The sequence below is a fragment of the Dasypus novemcinctus genome, chromosome 17 (assembly GCF_030445035.2).
Source record: "Dasypus novemcinctus isolate mDasNov1 chromosome 17, mDasNov1.1.hap2, whole genome shotgun sequence".
NCBI classification, from domain to species: domain Eukaryota; kingdom Metazoa; phylum Chordata; class Mammalia; order Cingulata; family Dasypodidae; genus Dasypus; species Dasypus novemcinctus.
In genome coordinates this window covers 24,535,725-24,551,909 of record NC_080689.1, presented here as the reverse complement: position 1 = coordinate 24,551,909, position 16,185 = coordinate 24,535,725, and the positions used below count along the sequence as shown (strand labels likewise).

The following is a 16,185-nucleotide window of genomic DNA, read 5'->3' as shown; positions in this document are numbered from 1 at the left end:
TGTGGGGAATTGTGTATATGGGAACCTCATATATATATATATTTTTAAGATTTTTTATTTTTTTTATTTCTCTCCCCTACCCTGCCCTCCCCGCCCTCCAATTGTCTGTTCTCTGTTTCCATTCGCTGTGTGTTCTTCTGTGTCTCCTTATATTCTTGTCGGCGGCACCGGGAATCTGTGTCTCTTTTTTTGTTGCGTCTTTGCTGCATCAGTGCTCCATGTGCAGCGCCACTCCTGGGCAGGCTGCACTTTTATCGCACAGGACGGCTCTTCTTACAGGGCGCACTCCTTGCACGTGGGGCTCCCCTACATGGGGGACACCCCTGTGTGGCACGGCACTCCTTGCGTGCATTAGCATTATGCATGGGCCAGCTCACCACATGGGTCAGGAGGGCCTGAGTTTGAACCCTGGACCTCCCATGTGGTAGGCGGACGCTCTATCCATTGAGCCAAATCTGCTTCGCTCTTATATTTTTTAATGTAACATTCTGTGTGATCTATGTATCTTTTTACAAAATGATAGTCTGTTTCACCTAAAAAAAAAAAAAAAGGATTTGGAGGCATGAGAGAACATGACAGTTTCAAAGGCATTTACAGTCATTTACCTTGGCTGAGCTAAATGGAACATGTGGGTGTTGCTAGGTAGATGTGCCTGGGCAACAGAGTAAAGGCCAAATCATGAAGATTTCTTTATAGCATGTTAAGGCGTTTGAACCCTGTCCCGAAAGTGATAGAGAAGCATTGAAAGTATTTAAACAGAGGAATGATGGGATTTGCTTTGTGTTTCTGAAAGATTGCCCTGTTAGCCTTGTAGAGGTTGCCTGGTACAGTAAGAGAAGGTGAGGAGAGAGGCAGGAAGGCTTTTGTCATAATTCAGGAGAAATGCTGGGTACACAAGTCTAGGAAAACTGGATAAAGGAAGAAGAAAGGGGGGCCATGAATAAAACCTTAGGGATAAATAGCATTTAAAGATTGAGAAGAGGAAGAAAAATCAACAATAGATACTACTCAAGAGGCAGGAAGAGAACCACAAGAGAATAGTTATAAAAGACAAGGGAGGGGTTTCAAGAAGGGAAAGCAACAGTGTCAAAAGAAACAGAAGTTCAATAAATAAGGACAGAATAAATAAGGTTAGAAGAGGTTATTAGCGACCTTAGGGAGAGCAGTTTCATAGTGGGTAGAAGTCAGATTGTAGGGATAAAGAAATAAATGAGAGTATGATTAAAGTGGAAGCATCTGAGCTGGGAAAGGACAGAACAAGAGAAAGAGAAAGGAGAACTAGCGGTAAATGTAGGGATCTGAGTTTTTTTTGGGGGGGAGTGGGGGAGACTTGAATGTTTGCCTTGTCCCGAGGAGAGGAAGCCTAAACAGAGAGAAGTGGTTGAAGCCGAGAAGTCTTTTTTTGGGGGGGCCGAAGACGTGAGTGTTTTACTTGTACCAAGGAAAGAGAGCCTAAACGGAGTGAAGAGATTGAAGCCATGTAAGGTGTGATTGAGGTGCTTGAAGAATCCCTGGGAAGTCAAGTGGGATGGGATAGGGAGCACATGAGGAAATATTCACCAGCCTTAGGTAAAGGCTGGGCACCTCTGATCTTAAGGACGGAGGTTAAGGTGGCTTTGCTTGCAATTAACTCATTGTCGTCCCCACCTCGCTCTTTTTTTAGTTTGAGGCAGGTTTATTGGATGGGTTTGATGTGGAAGATGGTGGAGAAAGAGGCTTATAGTGGATGGTGAAAGTTTGGTTGCTGAAGGACAATTCGGTAGACAAAATGCCTGGACAATTCAGTAGACAACACTTGGGTACTGGCTTACGTTGGAAATCATAAATTTCTGTTGGTACCAGGCTGTAGCAATACTGTTTAGCCTAAATAAAGGAAAGGAATAGGGAATGGTCATCTTTGAGTATGCAGCTTATTTAAACATGTAAATAAATAAAGCCATTTGTTGCTTGAAAATATGTTGGGATAATTGTGACCACCTTTCACTGGTTATTTGTATTGTTATAAATGTTCTTTTTGTTATATAGTCCTATATATTAATTTTAGCTACCAAGTTTCTTTATCTTTACTTGTGTATTTTCTCAGATTTCAATAATGTAAATGGTCCTTTGAAATTAAAATTAAATTAACTATTAATTTATAATAGCTGATTGGTGTTGAGTTGCTGAGCGTTTTGCACCGCCTTCTACTGACTTGGAATCCACCATCTGTCCAGCTCCTGGTTACTGGGGTTGTACAACAGATAGTAAGAGCTGCTCAGGATTATTTACAAGAAAAAAGAAACACTTTAAGTAAGTACCAGAAATTACACTAACTTTGAAGTAGTGTACTCTATTTTAAATATTAATGCTAGGAAATTTGTAATAAAAAATGTAAGCGTACGTTTTGAAGACTTGAAATTTATTTTGCTCTTACTAGAATAAACCAAGAGAAATTGCTAATAGTATACTATTTTTCACCTTCAAAAGTGTCAGTTTTTATGTTTTGTTCCTATTTTGGAATATGTTCCTAAGCATATTAAAATATGTTTTATTCCTAATATGTATGTGTATGTATCAATACCTAACAAAACAAAATTTCCAAGTAAAGAAATGAATATTCTGTTGATTATAAAGAGAGGTCAATACACAGAATTCTAGTAATACAGAGAATTATTCTGCGGGAAAATATGTGGCATTAGTTAGACATTTCCTTTTGAAAGAATTTCTCAAATGTACTTGCCGTATTGTTTTAACCACTATTTCTTTTTTGTTTTTTGTTGTGAATTTCACCAAATTTTCTTTTACTCAAGATGAAGATGATATGGAAAAAGAATCCAGTCCTATATTAGGAGAAGGAGGTGACAGTGGTGGCCTTATTCCTGGGAAATCTCTTGTATTTGCAACGATGGAGCTGTTGATGTTCATTTTAGTACGGCATATGCCACATCTCAGTACCAAGATGTCAGACTCTCCAAGTCACATAGCCACTAAAACTCGACTCTCAGAAGAAAGTGCCCGTCTGGTGGCAGCCACAGTTACCATCCTTTCTGACTTACCATCCCTTTGTTCACCTGCTGGTACAGTATTGATCAGGGATTTGGAAATGCATTCTATTACAATAGACAAAGATGAGATTGCCTTTGATTTTAAGCACTGTTATGCTTCACTTTCCTCTTAAGCTTCAGATCTGAAATGGGAAGTTAGTTTTTTAGGGATTTGTTTGTCTTCAGGACCCTATTTAAAAAACTAAAAACCTAAGATGCTCTTTTCAGGTATATTTCAAACAAACTTCAGCAAAAAGTAGAACCACAACTTGGGGGAAGACTTTGAATGCTACCAGATAGACTAAAGGTGAAATCATTAAACCCTTTGTTTTTTGGTCTGGTTACCACTCTTGATCAATATTGACAAACTAAGAATGTCAGAGAGAATGACAACCAACTCTAAGGAGCCCCTAAAGAAGCTGTGGGTTGTTGGCTGAAAAAGGAAAGATTGAGGGGAGTGGGTGTGGCTCAAGCAGTTAAGTGCCTGCTTCCCACATGGATGGTCCTGGGTTCAGTCCCCAGTGTCTCCTAAAAAAGCAAAAACAAACAAGCAGACAAAGGAAAAACCCAACTCAGGGGAGCCAATGTGGCTTGGTGGTTGAGTGCCAGCTTCCCACAGGGTTCAATCCCTGGTCCTGGTACCTAAAAAAAAAAAAAAAAAATTGAGGGCAGACCTAATAGCTCTCTGCAGATACTTGATAGGAAGGTATTCTATTGGATAGAAAAGTCAAATTTTCCCCTTTTATCTACAAGGAAGAACTAGTATCAATAGATACATAGTTAAATTTTGTCTTAACACAAGGAAGGCAGACCTTTCTAGCCCTTACAGCTAAAATAGGGGGAAGGTAGTGAATTCTCCATCATCGTACTTTTGCAGGCAGAGGCTACAACTGCATGTGAGGGATGAAAGGATTCCTGCATAAAGTGGGAGGTTGCATTTGATGACCTTAAAGCCATTTCTGGTGCAAATTCTAGGATTCTTTCATTTCTTTGCTTATGCCGGTACTCCTTTCATTTTCCTGACTTTATTTATTTATTTATTTTTTAATTTTTTATTTTTTATTTTTTATTGACTTTGTAATAATATTACATTAAAAATATATATGTGAGGTCCCATTCAACCCCATCCCCCCACCCCCCCTCTCCCCCCCCCAACAACACTCGTTCCCATCATCATGACACATCCATTGGATTTTGTAAGTACATCTTTGGGCACCTCTGCACCTCATATACATTGGTTCACATCATAGCCCATACTCTCCTCCATTCCATCCAGTGGGCCCTGTGAGGATTTACAATGTCCGGTGATTGCCTCTGAAGTACCATCCAGGGCAGCTCCATGTCCCATTTCCTGACTTTATTAGGCTGATTTTAATATGCCGATGATTGATTACATGTCTTAGAATTGCTATAAGTTTAACCAAGTCACTCAGATGCTTCTCAAAGTATGTGATAGTGTTTTCCTTCTGTTTTTCTATCTTCCTTTCTCATTTTTATTTTGAAGGGCATGAAATATTAAAAAGGTGAAAATTAGAAGGAATAAAATGAAGGCTAATTGGAAAAGGGAAGAAAATTCTAATCCGGTCTTTCAAAATAAGTTGCCTTTTATTTTCCTTATCAAGCAGTGAATATAGTAACAATAATGCAGTAAATGAAAAACAGGGAAGAGAAATAATATTAAACTACAATCAATTCCAAAAATTATAAGTAGTTGATACAACTGCAGTACAGAAACTGACATTGTTATGATATATTCTAATTTGTTTTTATTTCAGGATGTATGACAATCCTGCCAACTATTCTGTTTTTAATTGCAAGAATACTGAAAGACACAGCAATAAAGTCTGCAGATAATCAGGTTCCTCCACCAGTCAGTGCAGCTCTTCAAGGGATTAAGAGTATTGTAACACTTTCAATGGTTAAAACTGAGGAAACTCAAAAACAATGGACGGCTCTAATTCGTAGCACTCTCGCATGCATCCTAGAATATTCTCAACCAGGTAACCTAATCATAGTTTTGACATTTTAATCTATTAGATTATCTGCTCTGTAATTAATTGATTGATTAATTAATTGAAAAGGCTTGTTAGAAAACTGCATATAACTTTGAAACAACTCAGATAGGTGTTTAGTCATCTTTTAGATGTGAACTTTATTGTCCCTTTTTTTGAATTGTTGAGTCTAATTGCCCTTGTTTTAGACCTTGAATGAATGTTGGGGGTTTTCAAAAATTAAAAAAAGAAAAGAAAATTTCAGAAAATAAATGCAGAATTCTTTTTGATATTTATGTTTGCTTCAAGAACAGAAGAGAAAGGTGATGAAGTATCTCTCACTACCCCATTGTATGCCCGAATAGAACTACAGTCTTGATTTTATGTTTCCTTTCAGAAATATATACTCTCTGTACATTATTAAATGTAATTCTATGTTAATAATGTGTCAATAGGTTAATATATTTATATATTAATAATAAGTATATGTATTATATACAGAGTTAAGTAACCATACAGAATATATAGCATTTCTGTTTGTATTTTTAGATTTACATTAATATCATAATATCTCATTCTACCTCTACTCTTTTACTGAACAATAAATTTTTTACATCTATTAATGTGGATATATAAAACTCTCATTCAGTCTTTTTAATTCCTATAGTTTTTCCATGTATGTATTTATTATTATTTATCCAGTCCCTTGTTAGTGGATATTTCTGTTGTTTCACATTTTTCCCAATTGCCAAGATTGATGCAGAGAACATCCTTATGTGCTGTAAGAGATTTTCTAGGATATGCACATAAGAGTAGAATTGATAGTACACTTTAATTTGTTTTAACAAATCAATTTTATAGATGCATATTAATGAAGCATACAATTCATCCAAAGTGTGCAAACAGTGGTTATTTGGTATTATCATATGGTTGTGCATTCATTACTTCAGTCATTTTTAGAGCATTTTCATTATTTCAATAATAATAAAACACAGACAAAAAAATTCTTCACCTCTCAATCTCTCTCTGTTTTTCCTGCTGTACATAGCTGCTATTTCTGGCTATTCTTGTGCAATTATTTACTTATTTTATTAAGCAGTTTTATTGAGATATCGTCACATACTCTACACTCTATCTAAAGTGAGTGATCAGTAACTTTAGTACAATCACAATGTTGTATATTCATCATCACAAAAAATTTTTAGGATTATTTCATTACTCCAAAAATAAAAACTCCACACCCTTTAGGAGCACATTTTAATTTTAATTTTATCAGACATTGTCAGTTTTCTCTCCAGTTAGCTCTATGAATTTACACTTCCATCAGCAATATATTGTCATTCCTATTTCCTACATACTTATCAACACTTGGTATTGTCAGACTTTTAAATTTTGCTATCTGATGGGTAAAATGTACTATCTTATTGTTTTAATTTGCATTTCTCATTTTACTAGCAAAATTGAACTTTTTTCATGTTTAAAAGTTTTTGCTTTTTGGGAGATACATATTTGTCTGTTTTTCTGTGTGTAACTTTTTCTTTAAGTTTTATTTGTTTTTAAAAAATGTACAAGAACTAAAAATAAAGACTAATAAGGAAAGATTTGCCATACCACCTATTAAAACAGTTTCACATTATCTGAAACTATAGGGCAAGCACAAGAATCAACAGCTAGGCAGTAGAACAGAATGCATTGCCTTGGAACAGACATTTGTCCATGTGAGAATATAATGTGTGATAAAGGCACATGCATTATTCTATAAATGGTTCATGTCAGCTGTTTGTGAATAAATTGAGCTTAGGTTCTCAGTTTATGTTATATATCAAAATAAATTCCAGGTAAATTAAAATGATAACATACAATTTAAAAAATAGGAAGAAAATATAGGTGAATCTTTAATTTCAAAATGGCAGTAGACTGTGTATGTCAATGGAAGATGCCACTAAGGAATATATCAGTCTGTTTGCTGTGTAGAAATTAACATGTGCCCATCAAAACATCTTACATTAAAAGGCAGCTGAAAAAAGGCATCTGGGACAATCAGCGAGATGGCAGTGGAGTAAGGAGCTCCTAGAGTCAGCTCCTGCAACAGGGCAGTTAGTAAACACCCAGAGCTATTGGGAGCTAGTTGAAGCACCTGTTTGGGGGCTCCAGGAGACCTTAAAGGAATGGCTGGAGGAGACTGCCCATCTGCAGAGAAGACTCGTAAGTAGAGTGCTCCACACCTCGGAGGCCGGTGCCCATCCTCCACTGGAGGCACAAGCCACCTCAGGAGCTGTTTCATGGCTGGAATTGAAAGCTCCACTTCCCAAAAACAGGAGAGGAAAAGACGATTGGGCACCAACTTCAGCTACTGATGAAATTTGGCAGGCTAAAATGTAATCATGAGAACAGCAGAAGGTTGAACTTGTCCACGTCAGAAAGAGGCTGGGAGCCTCCATCTTAACTCCACGCTTGGCGCGAAGGGAGGTGGGGCGGACTGCAATCCCAGTGCTGGTAGGGACCGACTTCTTTAAATCCAGATCAGATTGCAGCTCTAGCCTAAGCCCAAGCCCCACCTTCGGCAGGGAGGAAACTGGGGGTCCTGCGCCAGCCTCTCCGGGAAATAACCAAACTGCAGAAGCTGGTGATTATCCTACTTTGGCAGCGCAAGCCGCCCTGGGAGCTCTTTTGTGGCTGGAATTTGAAGCTCCATTTCCCCAATATGGAATACTAAGAACAGCTAAAGTATGAATCTGTCCAGGTCAGAGAGAGGCCTGTAGCCACCATTTTGACTCTGCCCCAGCATGAGGAGAAGCCCAATTGAGCAGAAATCATAGTGACGGTAGGAACCAGTTTCTGTCACCCAGATCAGCCTGCAGCCCACCTAGGCTTCAGCCCCACCTCTGGCAGGTAGGCTGGTAGGCTCTGCACCGGTCTATACAGGTACCTGCAGGTACGTTTGGCTGGCACAGACTGAATAATTAGAAATCTACCAGGACGACTGTGGTCATCTTGACCCCACACTGCATAGATTACTGCCCACACCTACAGCTCCATTCCGCCCTAGGCAGGAGAGAAAGGGATGGAAAGCTTCGTCAGTCTCTCTGGGCAATGACAGTCTAGTCCTGCATGACTTGGATTATTCACACAGCTGTAACTCAGTCCCTTCCCCTGGCAAAGGAGAAAGTTGGGAGAAGCTTCATTGGTCCCTGGGGCAATGAGCACTGCTTTTGCCTCCACAGCTTATAGCGCCAACTACATCCTTGGCTCCTACTGCACAACCAGCAAGGGAGAAAGGGCAGGAAAGAGAAAACTAAAGAGAAAAACTGCACCTAGAATAAATACTCTAGTAAGCCAGATACGAAGACACCAACAAAAAATTACAAGCCACACCAAGAAACAGGAAACTATGGCCCAGTAAAAGGAACAAGATAAGCCTCCAAATGACATAAAGGAGTTGAGATAACTAATCATCGATGTCCAAACAAATCTCCTTAATAAATTAATTGAGATGGCTAAAGAGATTAAGGATATTAAGAAGACGCTGGATGACCACAAAGAAGAATTTCAAAGCATACATAGAAAAATAGCAGATTATATGGGAAAGAAAGGTGCAATCAATGAAATTTAAAAAAACATTGGAATCATATAATAGCAGATATGAGGAGGCAGAAGAAAGGATTGGTGAGCTTAAAGAAATGGCTTCTAAAAGTGAACATACGAAAGAACAGATGAAGAAAAGAATGGAAAGAATTGAACAAGGTTTCAGGGAACTAAGTGATAGCAAAAGCCATGCAAACATATGTATCATGGGTGTCCCAGAAGGAGAAGAGAAGGGAAAGGGGCAGAAGGAGTACTTGAAGAAATAATGGTAGAAAATTTCCCAACCCTATTGAAGGACATACATATCCATGTCCAAGAAACACAATATACTCCCATCCAAAAAAATCTGAATAGACCAACTCCGAAATACAAAGTCATCAGAGAGTCACATGCCAAAGACAAAGGGAATCCTGAGAACACCAAGAGAAAAGCAATGCATAACATATAAGGGATATTCAATAAAATCAAGTGCTGATTTCTCACCAGAAACCATGGAGGCAAGAAGACAATGGTATGATATATTTAAGATACTATAAGAGAAAAACTTCCAGCCAAGAATCTTATATCCAGCAAGATTGTCTTTCAAAAATGAGGGCAAGGTTAGAACATTCACAGATAAACAGAAACTGAGAGAATTCCTAACCAAGAGACCAGATTTACAGGAAATACTAAAGGTTGTGCTAAAGCCTGAAAAGAAAAGACAGGAGAGAGAGGCCTGGAAGAGAGTCTAGAAATGAAGATTATATCAATATAATTAACTAAATGTCAAAAGAGTGATGAAAATAAATATGATAGATAAAACTCAAATAGTCAGGAATAAACTTAACCAGTGATGTAAAGCACTTGTATTCCGAAAACTGCAACTCAATGTTAAAAGAAGTCAAAAAGGGCCTAAATAACTGGAAGAATCCATGCTCACGGATTGGAAGTTTAAGTATCATTAAGATGTCAATTCTACTCAAATTAATATACAGATTCAATGCAATCCCAATAAAAATTTCACCAACCTTTATTTTTAATTGAAAATACGATTATCAAATTTATTTGGAAGGGTAAGGGGTCCTGAGTAGCCAGCCACATCTTAAAAAAAAAAAAAACTCTCATCTCCAGGCTTTAAATTGTGCTACCTAGCTATAGTGGTAAAAACAACATGGTACTGTCATAAAGGCAGTCACATAGACCAACGGAACCAAATGGATGGTTCAGAAACACCCTCACACGTATGGTCAAGTGATTTTTTTACTAGCCTGTCAAACCCACAAAGGTTGGGCAGAACAGTCCATTCAACAAATGGTGCTGAAAGAGCTGGATATCCACAGCCAAAAGAAGGGAAGAGGACCCCTATCTCACACCTTATCCAAAAATTAATTCGAAATGGATCAAAAACCTAAAAATAAAATAAAGAACCATAAAGCTCCTACAAGAAATCAGGAAAATATCTTCAAGACCTGGTGGTAGGTGGTGGATTCTTTTAAGGAGAAAAGAGGAGGTCTGAGATGGACTACTGATGTTTAATGTATGTAGAAGTTTTAATTAGCTTCACTGTGAAAGTGTAGAAATGTAGAGTGGATGGTAACACATAGTGAGTAACAGCTAGTTTATAAATGGGGATGTGGCTGAAAATGGCAGTCTAGGGATGTAAATGCCAGTTAACAGAATGCTAGAGAATAATCTAGGAACTGAATAGCACAGTAAACCAAGAGGTTGGTGAGAATTGTGGTTGATGGTACAGATGCAAGAGTGTCCTTTGTGAGGAAGAGCAAAATGTACATCACTATTGCAGGGTGGTGGGAATGTGGGGAAGCATGGGAAAAATACTACTCGAGTGACCTATGGACTATGGTTAACAGTGATAATACAATATTCTTGTGTCTATGCCAAAGATGTACTGTGTAGATAATGGGGCAATATGAAAAGTGCATGGCAAATGTACACTGTGGCCGTGGTAACAATCAGATGATATTATCTTATCTGTAACAAATACTTTACCACGGTATGGTGTATTGATTGATGGGTGTTGTTTGGGAATTCTACACATATGCATGATTGTTTTGTAAGTTTACAACTTCTGTCATAAAAAATATATTTAAAAAATGATAGGGTTGGTTGGGGGAAAAATACATCAAATGTAAGATAAGGACTATAATTAGTAGTAAGATTTTGATAATCTTCTTTCATAATTTGTAACAAACATCTCACAACAATGCAAGGTGTTGGTGGACAGTTGATATGGAACCTCTGTATGATGTTACGCATGTTTGCTTTGTTAAGTTCACAACTTTTACTATACACTTATTGTTTATGAATGCTCATATATAAATGATATAAAGGTAATAATAATAATAGCATGAGTTGGGGGAAAAGTATTTTGGTTAGTAGTAATATTATGACAATGTTCTTTAATCATTGATTAAAACTGTTTAACAGCAACGTAAGGTATTGGTAGTAGGGTGAGGAATGAGAGTCCTGTATGATGTTATGTATGTTTGTTTTGTAAGTTCACAACTATTACTGTACACTTATTGTTTATGTATGTTTATGTATGTGTGATATACTTCAATAAATTTAAAAAAAATTTTTTAAAAAGGCATCTGAAAACCTCAGCAATATTCATCAGCGGTGATATCATTAATATATAAAGAGGACCTGAAGGAAAAGTGGTTAATACCCAATAGCAGGTAGAAGAAAGAACAAGAATTAGTAAAAAAGGAAGTAGAAATAACCACTAATCATAAAAAAAAAATTAAGCCACATTAGTAGCAAAGAAATGCAAGTGTAAACAAAGTAATATAAATTTTTACCTGTAAGACTGAAATTTTAAAAAAAATGTGACAATATACTGCTAGAATGCTTATGAGGAGAACAGCATTTTACTAAAGAACATTTGAAGTGACTGAACTTTCAGGACATCAGTTCTCCAAGAAATGTACAAAAACCTTTAAGAATTCATGTCTTTTGGTTGTCATCAAAAAATTTTCATGGTTATATGATAGGCTGTTTTAAACTAATGAATATGTGTGATAAACACAACTCTCTGGCAGTAGGAAAAAGTATGTTACATGGTGGTGTGCTTATTTGAATTATATAACCATTATATCTATTGAAGATCATGTTTTTTTAGCTAATTTTATAAAGATTAACCCAGACCAGATGAAATTAAACAAAAGTCTTAACAATAAAATATTACTGGGTAGTAGAAGTACAAGTTTTTTTTTCTTCTCCATATCCATTTTATATTTTGAACAATGAACATAACTTTTAAAATCTGAAAAAGATTTTTAAATATTACGTATTTGGAAGGGAAAAGTTCAATTCATTTTAATGGGTTATATGTTAGCTCTATCATTAATTATATATTAAGGACATATTTTAGTATTTTGCTTCTTTAAGGTAGATTTTAACAAACTAAAGATATAATAAATGTCATATCTCTCTATTAAAATATGTGCGTATATGTGTAGATAGATAAATAGATATGAATAACAAGAAACAGTTAAGAATTTGGTTTTTTGTTTATTTTAGAGAATTTGTTTAAAATTATAAATATTCAATTTTTTATGAATTTCAGAGTCAATACACAATATATAATCTATGACATATATATTAATGAATATATATATATAATATCAATTATAAGGGAAGATTTTGATATTTTCATTCAGCTAGATCATTCATGTGAGATGAGTTTAAAAGTATGATAAGAGGATTAACTTGTCTAAGATATTCTGCCCTGATCTGCGTTCTCAGGAGTCATAATCAGGTTTAAAGTAGGGACCAAGAATCTCTTGTTTTACTAGTAAAGTTTCATAATGCAGAATTTCCATTATGGAAATCTTATTTCCTGTTATAAAATCAAATAAATCTTCTGCTAAAATTGTATATATATATATATATATATATATATATATATATATATATATATATATATATATATATTTACATGTTTAAACACACACTCAGGTATGTAAATAAATCTTCTAGAGGTAATGAATCACTCACTCTTCACTTTCCAAACCTTTGACTTTGAAATAAATTTAAACCTTGTAAAAAAGTTGCAAGAATATTATAGTGAACTCCAGGATGCTCTTCTAGATTCTCCAGTAGTTAAAATTTTGCCACATTTGTTTTCCATCTATATATCTACATAGTATTACTGTTAATATTATTATTATTATTGTTAAGCAGTTTGATAATATATTTAAGTCATCATAATCCTTTAACCCTAAACACTTCACAGATCTCCTAAGAGTAAGGATATATATATATTTTTTGAGGTACTGGGGTTGGGAATTGAACCCAGGACCTCGTATGTGGGAAGCTAGCACTAACCACCGAACCACATCAGCTCCCCTGAGTTGGTATTTTTGTTAGTTTGCTTGTTGTTTGTTTTCGTTTTTTTTAGGAGGAACCGGGGAACAAACCCAGGACCTCCCACGAGAGAAGCAGGCCACATCTACTCCCAGGATATTTTTTAACATAACCACGGAATAATTAGCAAATTTAGGCAATTTAACACTGATACAATGCTATTATTATTATCCTTATGCACATATTACCAGTTTTCTCAATAATGACCTTCATAAAATTTTTTTTTTCTTTATCCAGGATACAGTCCAGGATCATGGTTGCATGTAGTTGTCATATTGCTCTAGTCTCTAATCTGGAACAGTTCCTCAACTTTTCTTTATGTTTCTTGGCATTAATATTTCTGAAGAGTATAAGCCAGCTATTTTGAAGGATGTTCCTCAATTTTGGAAGTGCCTAATTTTTCCCCTCATAATTAGATTGAGGTTATGCATTTTTTGCAGTTACATTGATATTAAGTCTTTCTCTGTGGATCATAAAAGGATGCATAGAATATTAGTTTGTCCTGTTATTGGGAATGTTAACTTTAATAACTCTATAAAATTGCCCTTTTCTCCTTTTACAATTAATAAGTAATTTGTGGGAAGATTTTTTTATAACATTTTATTGAAGTATATCATATATGTACATATGTAAGCAATAAGTATATAGTAATGTGGGGAGATATTTTGAGACTATATCAATTATCTATTCTCCATCAGACTTTCACCCAGTGGTTTTAGCATCCATTGATAATTTCTGCCTGAATCAATTATTGCTATGAGGGTTTCAAAATTATCTGTTTCTAATTTCTACATTTATTTATTCCTTTTCATTATTAGCTGATACCGTACTGAATGGAAGAGCTTTGTCTTTGCCCTTGTCCCTTTCTTAACTTATGTGTTTGTTTAATATTAAACAATGAGTACAGACTCATGATTTTTAAAAATTCAGTGGGTCCCTTGCTGTTATTATTAATTTAGATACATTGTCCCAGATTTGGCCAGTGTGAGCTCTTCAAGCCGGCTCTTTTGTTCTTTGGACTTGTCCCCATTATTCTTGAGCGCTTCCTTACGTTCTGGCCTCAAGATACAGCTGTCTCATCTTGTATTTTCTCTTGTAAATTCTTTGTTTTGGAATCAGCCACTTCTCCAAAAAGCTGTGGTTCCTTTTAGTGAGAATGATATTTAGATGTCACAGTCTTCTTAAAAATCACAATTTAAAAACAAAATGATAAATTTTGAACACAAAATTGCTTGCAATATCGTCAATTCTAGGTTAGTGATTATTGTCAGGATAGAGATTGTACTCATTCCAGCTAGAATAATGTTCCTATTATGGAGTTCTCAGGTTTTAACAGGTTTGAATCAGGTTATTATAAACTGGATAAGTCCTTCAAATTTTACGTCTGATTTTTAGCTTTTTTTTTTTAATGTGAACTTAATGGACTTCTTTTTTAAACTATTGTTCTTAGCCCAACTAAGTCTACAAATAGCTGGTATCCTCACTATGATATAATGTTAGTAATTCAAATATATATGTTTATATTCCTGATGAAATACTGATTGTCCTTGGATATTTATAGTTACCAAGTTAGTCCAAATTCATTTTTGAAGAGTAGGTAAGTTCAGTTGTGGAAAAAATGGTAATCATAAAATAGTTTGAGTTCTCTTATTTTATATGTTCAGACATATTATTCTTTAGAATAAAATGTACATGGTTCATTATTTTCAAAGTTAACTAACTCCATCCTATAATTCCATTTTGTTAAAGTTGTGTCTATTCCTAAATAAATTATTACAATACGAAGAACTTCTTTAAGATTGTTAGAATACTGTTTTCTGGAAATTGTATAAAACTTTTTTATGATTATATAGAATTTACAGGTTTTTATCTTTGCCAAGTAGAAAGGTAGTTATCAGTAAAATAATCTGAATTTTTAAATTAATCGGAATATCTTATAAACATTTAACTTAGTGGAAGGAAAATGTTTTGAAATTTTTCATCAATCTGTACTCCAAATAAGTTAAATGACCTTTAAGTTGTTATATATTTCCATGTTATCGCATATTTAAATTTATTTTCCATATTAGAATTCTTCTTAGGATTTTTGCCTGAAATTTATTTTTCAATTAATGTTGTACTGTCTATGAAAACAGGGTCAAAGTTCTTAAAGTACAGGGACTTATATAATAAAGAACCCCATTTCCCCTGTAGCAGATGATTTCCATTCATTTAATTGTTTGAGGACTGTGTTAAATTGAGACACACGGCTATAAGTGTTGGTATAATCAGGGGAGGGGAGTTGTTCGAGATTGAAATTCTAAAACATTTATAAACATCACACTGCCTTCGTTTTTCATTTTCAGAAGATGCTGTGCCTATGCCTGATGAAGTAAGCATGCTAACAGCAATCGCACTCTTCCTGTGGTCTGCTAGTGGTGAAATAATAGGAGTTCAGTCATTACAGAATGGCTGCATGAACAGATTTAAAAATGCATTAAATTCATGTGACCCATGGGTAAGTTAAACCTAAAAAAAGATTAAGCTTAGAGATAAGCATTGTACTTTATCAGGAAAATTTCAGATTGATTCATTAAAATACAGTGATTAAAATTATTAAAATGTTACAAACCTAAGTGTGGGTTCATAAATATGATACATACATATATATATATATATATATAAAATATATATATATATATAAGAGAAGTCATGAGATTACAAAACAATCATGTAGAACATGCAGAATTCCTATACATCACCCCTCCACCAATACCTTGCATTATTGTGGAACATTTGTTACAGATTATGAAAGAACATTATTAGATTATTACCACTATGGCCCATGGAATACCTTTGGTTTATTTTTTCCATGCACCTCCCTATTATTAGGGTCATGTATTCATATTGTACATTTGTTGTAGTTCATGAGAGAACCCTCATATTTGTGCTGTTAACCAGCGTCCATCTTCCATTTTTCATGTGTTACACAGTCCCATGCCTTGTATAATCTATCTGAAATACAATTCAATGACACTCACTTTCCTCACAGAGTTCAGTAAATTTTTTAACATTTTCCTTAGTCCAAAAGAAAAAAATCTCATTATCTCCCATTATTGACTGTTAGCATTGATATAGTACCTTCTTTGACAATGATGCGAAAATATTACAATATTGCTGTTAACTGTAGTCCTTGAGTTACATTAATTGTATTTTTCCCCACACATCTCCGTTTCTTA

At 35.1% G+C, this 16,185-nt stretch overlaps 1 protein-coding gene across 1 annotated transcript in view; it reads left to right on the top strand.

Moving 5' to 3' along the window:
* The window catches only part of HEATR5B (HEAT repeat containing 5B), a 147,505-nt gene that overhangs the window by 121,179 nt on the left and 10,141 nt on the right, over nucleotides 1-16,185 (top strand). The window contains exons 31-34 of the mRNA XM_058278392.2: nucleotides 2,145-2,289; nucleotides 2,790-3,056; nucleotides 4,799-5,023; nucleotides 15,313-15,464. Coding sequence (XP_058134375.1) covers nucleotides 2,145-2,289; nucleotides 2,790-3,056; nucleotides 4,799-5,023; nucleotides 15,313-15,464 — 789 coding nt within the window. The remainder of the gene's footprint in view (nucleotides 1-2,144; nucleotides 2,290-2,789; nucleotides 3,057-4,798; nucleotides 5,024-15,312; nucleotides 15,465-16,185) is intronic.